Here is a 12,755-nt window from a genome sequence, read left to right as displayed (position 1 = left end):
AACTTAGCATTGCAATATCTGGAATGCCGATTGCTTTGACTAAATGAAAGAATTGTGTAAGCAATCTTGACATGCGGTTCTTCTTGAAATTGAACTTTGATATGATAGTCTGCCTCAGGCATCTTTAAAGCACCTCCCCTCACTGCCTTTTGTGAACATTGGGACATAACGAAAGCACTTGGGGATATGGGACCTTCTGCATTCTCCCTTTTTCTGGATAATTTATGTTAAGGGAGTTGGACATTAAAACAGTCTACAACTACATTGTCAGGGTACTTAGAGTGGGAGGTAGGTAACTTTCCTAATGTCAAAGTCAAGATGTTGTAAAGTGAATTTCTTTTAAGCTTAGAATTGAGAGGCAACTCCGCAAAAAAGAATAGAAAACTAATCCAAACTCATTGGAGTCTTACAGAAGCCTACAGATTTGTAGTGATACAGTTTTTCTGGATGGCAGTCAGCCTGTCTGGGTGAACTGAATGTTATGTAAAATACAACCAGCGTTGAACTTTGGTTTTAAAAATGGTGAAATGCAGGAATAAGAGCCATATGGGACTGCTGGCACTCAGCCAAAATTCCTTTGAATATTTTTCCTTGAAAGGTGAACTGATAAGGTACACAAGTCCTAAAGAAACTAGGGTCACTGTTCTCAGTAGGATGGAGCAGTACCTCTACTTCTCAGTGGGCTCATCTACACGTTCACATTTATTGTGCAGTAACCGAAACTGGTGTGTAGTATGGGCACGAGTCTACGCATGCATGCCCATACTGCGCAGTGAATATGGTAACTTATGCCGACTTGAGTGTAAATTTGATACCCAATTAATTATTGCACAGTAACACACATGTAGATGCCTTACTGCGCAGTAACATTGTGTGTGGGGACTGATTTGGGACTAACTTCAGTCCCAAGTCAGTCTGCATGTAGGCGTTAAAGCGCATTAACACTGCATTTGTAGACACCGGCCTTTTCTCGCTTACTGCACAGTAATTTACCTCACAGTTAATTTAAGCTGGCATAAATACATGTGTAGACACGGCCAGTTATAAACAAAGCAAATTTAATAAAATGGTCAAGGTTAGGGAGGGAAGAAAAACATCTCTCTTTTCAGATTTTCCTTGCGCACCAGACTGAAAACAAACCGTTTCTGATTTTAAAAAATTCAAGACCAAGATTGCTTTAAGTGGATATAAACAAAATTTGTATTGATTAATTAAGCATAATCAATTTGAAAAAAAATCCACTGAAATTAGTTATGTTCTAGTCTTCATGCATGTATGTATAAGTACATGCATGAAGACTAAACCACTCAGAATGCAATGGGTGGGAGGGGCAAAGAGTACTTCTGGGTTCATATTCCAGATTCATAGTCCAGGTCTCATTTTACTTTTGGTTTTGAAGTTAATTGGAATTACTTAGGTAGAAAGAGACACTGGGGCTGATCTTTATTTTAATTGTAATTGTAAAATTTCAGTACACAGGGAAAAGAATGGAAATCCTTCCAGATGCAGCTTCCCTGGCTACAAAACTGAAAAATACTCTGATCCAGTACTACAACATTGAAGATAGTGAATGGCGGCCTGCCAAGAAAACAGTAAGTGATCTAGTCTTTTTGTATGTAATTGGGCTTATTTTCTTCATATTAACATTAGTGCTTTTTTTTTTCCCAATCTTTTCTTTACTTGCTCCAAGATAATGGCAGGTTATGCTTTTGATACGTTTACCCACAGTGCTTTTGGATAGAGGTCTTTTTTACACAGCAGTGTCCTAGGGTTGCTTCAGTTTAAATCCCAAAAATGAATTTCCATTGCTTGTTTGCAGAAGTATTTTACATCCTTACTTGTATCTGTATTTGGGAGGTTCTAATAGTTCGAACAGTTCCCCACGCTTAACTGTATAAAGCTTGGGATTTCCCTTGAAAGGAAGTGTGATTTGAAATGTAATTTCAGTTCATTTTTCTTCATTTGAAATAGCTTAGTTTTTTTGGTCTAAGCCTATCTAAATCAGTAGGATCAAGAATAAGTATTTTGCCTCTGAGTAATAGCAGCTTTGAGGTCTTAAAGATCTGTTTCTCTTTTGGAACAGATATTAGTGATGTGGAGTCAAGTACTTTCCAAATCCATTATTTACAAAATATAAGAAAATCCCATTTCTTATAACTGGGGAGGGAAGAGGGTAACAGCATAAAGACAACTCCCTTCTTTCAGAAACCAGTGAAAGGATATTTGTCCTTTTCTTAGATGCAGATGTCTTAAACCACCGTCTCTCTAGGGCCTCTCATAAATTTCACTGCTCAATCTACGGTTTCCTTTGACTGTTCTAGTCCCTAGGATTGCTCAACAAGGCCTGGAAATGTGGACTTGTATAACCTCATTTTTAGTAAGCACTCTTCTATATAAAGAAACTATCCATGTAATAGCTGAGTGAAGTTACTGCCTGACACCTATTTCTAACTCTGAACACTTACACCTCAGTGATCCTGAATAAGGAAACTTTGCCTTTTGGGATTATCTCCTAGACCTGTAAAGAGTTTTATTCTTTAATTCTTGTTGCATGCCTTCAGAAACCAGGCACAAAGTTCAGCTCAACAGTTGGATAAATATTTGGTGAAAGATAACACTGCATTCATTAGAGAGGAGAGAATAGAAATTCCTAGAGCATCTCCTAAAGTGACCTAAGCATTCTGAAGTCTTGGATACAGGAGGTGCAGTGTGATACTTAGTCATATTTGGATGACTTATAATTCTTAGTATTTCAGATAAATCAGCAGAGCCATAATGAAGCTATTAAGATTTTCAGGTACTCGGCACTGCAAAACTCTAATTTAAAATGGTGCATTTACTATTACCATTTTCTTTTTGGATTTAAAGTTCAATTAAACATTTGTAATGAACAGTATGCTTTTGGGAAAGGATCTCTGAAATGTATTCTTTTATTCCTAATGCATGCAACACAGAGAAGCACCTGGATAGTAGACTGATGGTCACTTTAGAAAAGAACATAAGTTAATATGATTATATCATTACTTACTTCCTTTTTTTCCCCCCTACTTCCCAGAAAGATGCAACTGTGTGGCGCAAGCCATCCAAAGAATTCAGTGGATATCTGTAAGTTTAGCTTTAAACTAGATAAAAGAAAAAAAAAGTTTTTACAGTCCCACAAACTTACTTCATAGAAGTTTGAAATGAGGGAAGCAGGAGCAGGGGTTGGAGACATTTTGCTCCCCCTGCCCCCCATGGCCAGGACTTGCATCCCAGCCTCCTGCTTCAAGCTGTGTATCCCCACCCCCCAAACAAGGGTAAGCGCAGGCATGAGAGAGCAGCAGGGAGGGCTGCAAAGGAGGGTGCTGTGGAGCAGACGGGCAACTTGGCACAGCTATGTGTCGCCCAATCCCTTGTATCTGCCAGGCCGGATCAGACCTTCCTAGGCTGGATCCAGCCTCTTTGCAGGTCAGATCTGGCCCACGGGTTGTAGGTTGCTGACTGCTGGGCTAGATCATCCAGACTGTCTTCCTCCCAGTATAGAATGAATCTCTGTAGTATATTTCCTATGATATTATTATGCAATGCTTTTATCTTAACTTGAAAATAACTGGTATTGACAACTTGGGGAAGAAACCTTGGTTTTTTCAGAGTCAATGGCAAAACTTCCATTTACTTCAATAGATATAATTTCTCCCTGAGACTCTTCAGAAAATGATCCGCTGAGCTTGGGCTATGCTGTCAGCCTACAGGACTCCCCATGGGTTTGAAAATTTGGCATCAGGGAAGCTGTGAGACTGCTCCCCCACCCCAAAATTTTCAGACCTGTGGGGAACCTCATGGCCTGGATGACACAAGGGCAGGGGTATATGAGAGGGCACATGGCCTCTCCAACACAATTGTTTGCTTGATACTTATCTTCAGGTAGTAATGTATTACAGTAAATGTATACTAAAGCTAGGAGACGGCTTATGAAAAGATTATATACTTACATTTCAAATGTACAATCTTTCTTTAGCTACAAAACTCAAGGGGTGGTAGAAGATGTCACCAACAGAATAGTAGATCACATTCGCCCTGGTTCGTATAGACTACACTGGGATAGCTTAATGACTACCATGGACATTGTTGAAGAGTTTGAAGAGGTAAGAAATCTTTCTAATGTATAAAAGGGTTTGGCACTCTTGTGGTGGGAGGGAGGAGGAAGGGGGCTGGCATTACAATGTCTGATTTAAAAAAAAAAATTTTTTTTTTAAGACCCTCAAATGCAGTTTTTAGAGAGTGCTCTCTTCTATTCTGTAGGATGTAGATTTTTTTAAAGTTAAAAGACCAGCATACTTTGTGAAACTACAGCTTCACCTGTTCCAAATAGGCTAGTCTCAGGAGGAATCAGGGCTTTGTGTGGGGAAACTAGAATAATAATGTATACTGAAGTGTAAGACTTGCCAAAAAAGTAGTTTCTCTGTTGTTTCATTTCGGACTTCTCTGAAGTCTGCAGTTATTGGCCATTGGTTAGGCTTATCTTGACTACTAGGGACCTATGGTTCATAACTTCAAAGCCAATAGATTTTTGGCTTGTACATTGTTTAATAATTTTTTTGCTTTAGTTCCAGTCAGATACTGTGAAATCTTAATTTTTTATGGTCTTTAATAACTACATAAACTTGAAGTCCTTCTAGAAAGCTGGTGAAGGCTGAATTCCGTTTTGTTGAATTTCAGTTTTGTTTTATTTAAATGCAAGTGCACTTTGAATAAAGTAGCCTTTAAACCGCAAACTGAGCATGCCGAGTATGCTTAACCGCCTCCAGATTTGAGAACCTCTAGGGCGCATCCATACGAGTGCGATTGTGTGCTTTGTGGTGCTTCAAAGGTGGTGATGTGCCACAGCATGCATTCAGCACACATGAAAGGATTCGCTGCACTGCATATTTGCAGGGTCAGATGACACAGTGCCATGGGTTGTGTGTGGCCGATGGACTTGGGTTTGAGCACCCCTGGGCTGTAGCCATTTCTAAAATGGGTAATTCAAGATGAAAAGTGCAATGTAAGTGCAAAACAAAAAGAAAAAACAAAAAAACCCCAAACCCCACAACACTTACTTTGTTCAAGAGACTTGTTTCATAGGAACATTAATTAAACTGATGTTTGTTATTTTTTATTTTTTTCCCCTATCCCCCTCATGAAGAACTGTTGTGTAATGCGCTATACCACTGCTGGGCAGCTCTGGAATATCATAGCACCAAGAGAGTTCATTGATTTATCTTATACTACTCAATATGAAGAGGGCCTGCTGTCATGTGGTAAGGCATCAGTGACCACTGCTTGTTTTGTAGCATGTCCCTGGATTTGGAGTTAAGCACACATGCTATTCTGTTCCCCTTCAGATATAAGATTTAAACACACACAGGATAGTTGTATACAGGAGTGCTGTGTAGATCAGCTTACCTGACATTTGTACACTGCTTTTAATATGAGTGCCATCCAAGAGTATATTAACATTTGGAGCAATTACAGGAGACTAATCTTTAGTACCATGGGAAAAGTATGGCAAGTGAAGTGCACAGCCTGATGTTACACTATTAATCAGGTGGAGCTGGATTTAGAAATTGCTTATATATGGGAGTAAACACATGGTCTTATGCCAAAAGATTCTGCCTGCCTGTGGAAAAGAGGGAGGAATGAATGTACCACCTTGATTTATTTAAAAATAAGACAGAGAACAGTATCCAGAAATTTGACTGCTGAGCTAAGCCTTTTTAAAGGTGAGACTGGCACTTCTTGTAATATTCCTATATAGAAGCTTCTGCCTTGTATTTGCTTTAACTGGGTTATTTCACATACCACTTTATCTTGGTTTAGTTGGTTAATTACCTGGTGGAATACAGCTTTATGACAAAAGAGCTGCATTCTGTTTTGATCATCAGTGAAAAGTGTACTGATGTGCCAAAGAGTGCAGCTGGGCTCCCAGTTTGGATCATGATTCCTCAATTCTTATGGCTATGTTCTCTTACTTTTTTTCCCCCTTCCATTTCTTTTTTAAAATAAAAACTAGGGCTAAGTCTTGAATTTGGAGAAGTAAGACCTAATTTTGTCCGGGGATTTAATCACCCCTGCGGTTGGTTCTGTGTCCCACTTAAGGACAACCCTGACCAGAGTCTTCTGACGGGCTTCATCCAGACTGAACTTCGAGGGATGCTTCCGCAATCTGCAGTAGATACTGCCATGGCTAGCAGCCTGGCTAATTTTTATTCCGACCTCAAAAAGGCACTGAAAACGTAGTCACATAGTGACTTAGAACTCTGTATGTTTCTTGCAATCATCTATTTCCTTCTCTCTGTATTATGCTGAACATGGTTTAGCTGCTTACTTCAGAGGGTAGTGGTATTTTTCCAGTTAACATCAGGAGCTATATTTAAGAGGGATTCAACTTTAACGGTAACATTTCAGCCTGATATCCAGCAGGTATGTACATATTTTGCTTCTGCACTTAAGCTTGTGTTTCCTGCCTTCTGAAACTAACAGTATGACCATACAAAATCCCTTGCTTCCTAGAAAAAGTCTATCTAAAACATGGGCTAAAACCTGATAATATGAAGTGACCTCTACACTCACTGAAGTTGTGAGCGAACAGCACTTGTGTGACAAACGTGGGCCTTCTGTGCTGGCAGCACCTCATTGCAAACGTAATTTTATATTCTTTGTGTTTAAGGAATGGACGGGTAAAGATCTTAAAGTGTTTGGTCTGTACGTGAGCATTTGTAGTTTCTGTATGTTCCAGTTTATTAATCCATACTTATTTTAATAATGTCTGTTAAGGCTTACCAAAGGGATATTAGACAGGTATTAAATCACTTTAAAATAGAGTTCTTATTTGGGAGTTACACACTTGCAACCTCAAATGCCCGAGGTCTTGGCTTTTCATAATGTGGTTTTGTCTGATTGTTAAATGCCGTAGCTAGCAGAAATGCACTTACAGCCCATCCAAAGCTTGGTGGAGGCTCAGTAGTTTTTCCATAATCCTTAGGGGACTTTTGATCAGGCCCTTGTTTATCATGCTATAAATTCCTGCTGTATCCACTCATCCCTGCACACAATCCAATTTTTTAAAAAAGCAGATGTGTATTGGTGACTGAACTTGCATTGAAGACTATATAGATAATGTTACTAGTTTTAGAGGCATGTCCCCCATACTCTTCAACATAAGAACAAACAACACTGAAAACCCTTTTTGTTTTGTTTGATTATATCCTCAAATTGGTTGAGAAGTTTACTGCTACAGCAGGACAGAGGGGCTGATATGGCAATGGTGCAGCATATAGGCTTTCCTTGGTTAACTGAGGGGGCCTTCTCCAAAATGAAGACTAATCTGGAATAACTCTAACCAGACTAAGAGCATGTCCATCTATGCTGCAGATATTTGTGCACCTGCCAGTTCGCACAGAAATACCTCAAGCAGCTTGGGTATTGCTCAAACTGTAACCATTGCTAGGTCAGAGCTCCCTAGGGGCTAAAAAACCTGTTGAAGATGCTGGAAAAGTAGTTGGGCGATGAGCCTATGTTGAGCTTTATGCCATCACAGTTCCACTGCTAGTAGTACCAGAACTAGCTTGAGTAGTGCCGCACAGGCAGCAGCTCCTAAGCAAGTGACTGCAGCAATGTATAAATCTATGTAAAGATGCTTCAGAAACTTAAGTAGTTTAAACAGGGAAAGATGTAACTTGAGACCCTGGATATCCAAAGACTGAAAAGCCTGTCTACAGAGTAGTTTAAAGCCATGTAGGGACTAAGGGCCACACTTAACTGGTATTTAGGCACTTCATTGCTTTAAAAAAAACAAACAATTAAAAAAAACAAACAAAAAAAAACACAACCCCCCCCCCAAAACTTCCTACTATCTGCATTGTCAAGGACCTGTATAGATTTACATATCTTATCCCAAGGGTTGGTTGTTTTTTTATGCATCTTTTACTTTGAAGGGGGTGGGAAATCACATTGCAACCCATAAAAGATTAGTGTTTAACAGGTACTTAGTTTCATTAGGATGTAGCTGTGTAGCCAATGCAGGACATATTTGAATGCTAGCATTTCAGCTCCCAGCTGGACACATTTATGACTGACAGACAATACAAGTAGGGTGCTTGCAGACATTAAAAAAATAAAAATAAAACAACAACAAAAACTAAACTTGGCGTGTTCCTGTGCTGAGGCCAGCACAGGCAGCGTGGTAGTGGGACCTGGCTCACCCAACATCTGGTTTAGTGGGGCCTTTTTTGGCACTTTTATCTAATGTGCAAAGCACCCAGTGTATAGAGATGCTGCAGAGCCAGATCGAAGTAATGCATTGCTTCTGTCAACTGTGTTGTTGTTTTTTTTGTAATGTATTAAATGGGTGGAAAGTGAGAGGTAGTAGATTCAGCAAACTTAAAGCCATTTCAAGAGGGATACTCTAATCTCAGCAAACCGACTATTTCCGTTTTCATAAAACCAGTCAACGATGGGAGGAGAGAGTCAGAAAACAAATTCTGAAGGAAACCCAACTTTCTTTCACAGCATTTGCAACCTAAATACTAAGCAATTGAGATTTGCTCATTTCATTGTTCAAGTAGAGAGATTTTTTTTTAAAGTTTTTTTTTCTTAGAATAAATAAGGACATCCGTTTTCACAAACAGCAAGCCCAGATTATCTGCTGTGGCACAGAAAACAGGAAGCATCAAGTGCTTTCATCTTCTCTATTTCCCCTGTTTCCCTATGGTCCCAAAGGAGACATCCCTTCATCTTGGGGTGCAAAGGAACTGGACAGAGCTATGAGGAAAGATCTGGAGATAGATTTTTCCATATCGTCTCCCATGCAGGCCTTCCAGCCTGTAGGCAGACCACTTACTACTATTCTTATTCCTTCCTAGCTCTGTAGACCTTCAAGGTCTTTGGCTGCTGTCCCAATTTGCCTCCACCTTTTTCTGTGAAGGGCATTTTTTTTTTTCCTGTTGCTGGTAATTCACAGCAGGAAAATCTAGCTTACTATGATACTGACAAATCAGTACTAACCTGGACATACTTCCCCTCTCATCTCCAGAGGGATGTGTTGTAAGGACAAATGTCAGTGCCAGAGGCCCTAACAGCTCAGCAATATTGGAATGGCAGTAGCTGGTATCTAGGAGGAAGTTCTGTGAAACCCCTCATATATATGTATATGCTATATATTTTATCTATCTATCTATCTATAAAAATATGAGCAATGTTTTTTTAGGTAGCCTTAGTGTCTCTTCAGGACCTAGTGTGTCCAAATAATTGAGGTTTACAATATTTATTAGAAGGGAATCATTCTGGCAGTTTTCATTCTTTCTGTCCCTCAGAGTTTGCACTTTGAGCCTCTTATTTACAAAGGCACTTCAGTGCTTTGAGGACACAGTTGAAAGGAGCACAAAACCCCCTTTTGTTGAAGGATGAAATGTGTTGTGATGTAGCACCTGGCACTTTACAGTTAAAGATTATAAGGTGTGTGCTCCAAAAAGCTGCCATTTCAAGGTCCTGATCAAATGCCTCTTGTAATCACTGGATATTTTTACACAGAGTTTAGTGGAATTGCTTTGGTCTTTCAAAGAAAGTATGCTGGCAAAAAAGTACTTGAAGGAATACATTTTCTTTCACAAGTCTTCCACAAGGAAAAGAAGAAGTCCAAGAGTTTAGGCATGTTCAAGAACCATTCTACCTGCATTTTCCCTATAATGTAGAAAACTATAATAGCAACATAACATCTCTAACAGCTGGGGATCTAAAGACTGCTCATTTCCTGCTAATGCAAGTCAAGTGTTAAATAGGCCTCAGGCTGCATTTTATTAGTTATCAGTGGTCAACAGATAGAACTGGACTAGTTTTGTAGTATAACATATACCTACTATTGATGCTTTCAATAAGGCAGGCAATACATATTTTATGCAATACAAACTCCTGATGACAGTGACAGAACTGTACTATGAATGAGATGGTCTGACAAGATGCTAGCCCATGTAAGTAAAAGTAGCCAATTACATTTCTGAAACCAGGCAAATCACCAAGAATAAATGTACATTGACTTGTAGGTATTTACTAGGGCATATACAAATATGTTGATACTGTTGCTAAATATTATGTATTCATTACACAATAGTATGGCTACAGTTGTGGGAAACTTGATGTACTTGTAAGTCTTAATGTGTTCTCAGGGACCAGATTTCCCTCCTGTCTATGCATAGCTAAAGTAGTGAGGAGGGCTGGGGATGAGAGCAAGGACTTCCATTCCAGACTCTCCCTAAAACCTCTCCTAGTGGACTGTGAACTGAGCACATGGGGAACAGAGAAAACCAAGGAACTAAATGCCAGCCACAAATTCTTTAGATTGCTGTCTCTGTGCAAGTTTGAGAGTATCCCTGTAGAGGGAGCCAACAACCTGACTGGAGAAAAATACATGCCAGCACTTATTTTACAGCTCTGAAGAGGGGAGGAAAGAGGAATGTGTAGAAAGCTGCCATCCTCACATGCAGAGCCAGCTTTAGAGGTGGGTGACTGCCCACGGTGCCGTGGTCAGGAAGGTACCAAACACCTGGTCACCCTTCCTGATCCCCATTCCAGGCTGAAGAAGCAATACCCAGTCCAGCCCAGTGGGGCGCCACCAAAATAAAAGTTTGCCCAGGGCGCCATTTTCCATTAGGTCAGCTCTACTCACGTGGACCGAGTTTTGTTGACAGTTTGCAAGAACTTCATCCACCTAGATCTTTCACGTTGTGCAAGGAGCACAGCAAAAATAATACTTTAGGCCTCTAGAGTACTTCCAAAACAACTAGGCATAGATAACGCTGTTCAGAACTTATTCTATAGGAGTAGCAAGTGCCTAGAAATAGAAGTATAGGCCACCCCTGCTTAGGTCTCTTAATTGGTTCCTGAAAAACCAAGCGTTAAGTGAAATGAGCATTAAACAAAACTGAAAGTATTTGATGACCCAAGATGGTGACTGCAATTGTTTTTAATGCCCCAAGATGGCAGCCATGAGCATTATAATGAAACTCGCTGAGCGCTAAGTGAAATCAGGTATTAATTTAAAATGAGCGTTATAGCAAAATAGTGCTAAGTGAAACAGCGTTAAGCAGGTGTTGCGTGTATATAGAATTACTGACTTAAGGTTTTTAAAGGGCTGTCTTTGTTTACAGGGGTTCAGTCCAGCTACTAGTTTAATGTATTTGGGGCTCTGCATGCATAGTCCCTTGGATGTGTTTAAGAAAAGTGGCTAAGCATAGTAAAGTAAACCTGAAAACAGTCTTCCCTTTTGCATTGCACCCTTAAATCTTTGCCATATATATATATATATATATATATATAAAAAAAAAAGCTAAGTTTTTCATATTCCTGAAGCGTAGACTTTTTTAGAACAACACCAAAAATCATGAGAGTTGGCAACACCGAGACAACAATACCTTTTGACTACCTTGAGTTAGTGCTAGATAAGTTTGGTCTCCACTGCACAGTTCTGGGCACTTTAAGTAAATGATGGTTTAGGTCCTGCTCTTGAATGGTGTTTTCTCTGGACTTGCGTTCCATTATTTGCCAAATTAAAATGCATTTAACAGTTTAAATGTTTGGAAAGAAATTATTTATGCTGCCTAAAGACTTATACAAAAACACCCACACAAACACCAATATTGTTTTCTTAAATCATAGAATCTTTATTCTGAGTCAGTTGTTTCAAGTTCATTGCTGGCAAAATGGGTGCAATTTGGTTAAAGCCAATCAAGTTGCACCCCTTTTTATCAAAGTTGAATTTAGTTTGGCTTGATTGTGAATTTACAGTGTGTAATTTTAAGGATGTATTTATTTTTTGAATGATTGTACTGTAAATTAAAAACATGAAGTCCAACACCTTTGTGATTTCCTGTCATCAATGCTTTCCATGGGGCCCAATTCATAGAAAATTGGGGTTGGAAGGTGTGGCAAAGTGGGGCTCCCAGACTAGCCACAGTGCTAGTTTCCCCACTTGCCTTTGGGCACACTGCCCACCTTTCACCTGCCATGCCTTGATGGAACATAATTAAGGTGTTAGTTAGGCAGGAGGCTGCCCATTATACACTTTGATATTGAGGGGGTCTATCCACAGCTCCGTTCTATCCCTACATTGCGGCACAAACCTCACAGATGGCATCTCAGGCAGTCGACTCAACTGTCCCCCTTCACTCATTGGCTGTGGCCCCTTCCATGGGACCTTCAGCTTCCCTATAAGTCCTGACCCCATCTCAGGCCAGTCAGACCCTGAGCTTCTTCGCTGTATATGGGCATTCTTCGCACTGGGCTCCTGGCCCTTTTGACCCTTCTGGTCCTGGCCCCAGCACTGACCAGTTGAGTCCCTTGGTTGGGTCTACACCTCCTGCCTGCACTCAGGGATTGGGGTTCCCTATTCCCAGCTCAGGTGCTTCCTGAAGCTTACCTGGCCTTCCCTGGATCAGATGGTTCAGGTAACCCACCCGAAGGTGAGGGCTGGGGTTAAGGTGCCCCTACTCACCTTTCACTGGGGTGGTAAGTAGCCTGGCATTTTCCCTGGGGCTCCTGTGCCACTGAGAGCCCCACGAAGCCACCCACTCCTGGCAGGGTGCAGTTTTAGGTCATGCCCAGGACCAGGAGCCTCCAAACTGTCCCCTACAGCTCCTGTCCTGATGTTGTATACAGCCTTGCAGCCAGGCAATGTTGCTGCCTGGCTTGCTAGCAGCAAACTGCTCTGTTTATATAGGCAGCCAGGGATCTAAAATGGCTGC

At 40.5% G+C, this 12,755-nt stretch overlaps 1 protein-coding gene across 2 annotated transcripts; it reads left to right on the top strand.

Annotated features, from left to right (window-relative positions):
* Positions 1 to 1,470: 1,470 nt before the first annotated feature.
* On the top strand, positions 1,471 to 10,948 carry STARD4 (StAR related lipid transfer domain containing 4). Of its 2 annotated transcripts, none has more exons than XM_025203528.1 (5): positions 1,471 to 1,592; positions 3,060 to 3,105; positions 3,998 to 4,124; positions 5,165 to 5,279; positions 6,032 to 10,948. In XM_025203528.1, the coding sequence occupies exons 1-5, from the start codon at positions 1,571 to 1,573 to the stop codon at positions 6,256 to 6,258; spliced, it is 537 nt and encodes a 178-aa protein (XP_025059313.1). In that variant the 5' UTR covers positions 1,471 to 1,570; the 3' UTR covers positions 6,259 to 10,948. The 2 variants fall into 2 exon arrangements, with proteins under 2 accessions (XP_025059313.1, XP_006023176.1); XM_006023114.3 differs by having other exon boundaries at positions 1,478 to 1,592; positions 3,056 to 3,105.
* Positions 10,949 to 12,755: the final 1,807 nt, after the last annotated feature.

Source organism: Alligator sinensis, unplaced genomic scaffold, assembly GCF_000455745.1.
Source record: "Alligator sinensis unplaced genomic scaffold, ASM45574v1 scaffold30_1, whole genome shotgun sequence".
Lineage (NCBI taxonomy): Eukaryota > Metazoa > Chordata > Crocodylia > Alligatoridae > Alligator > Alligator sinensis.
The sequence above is the reverse complement of the archived record's forward strand: the minus strand, read 5'-3'. Positions and strand labels throughout refer to the sequence as shown.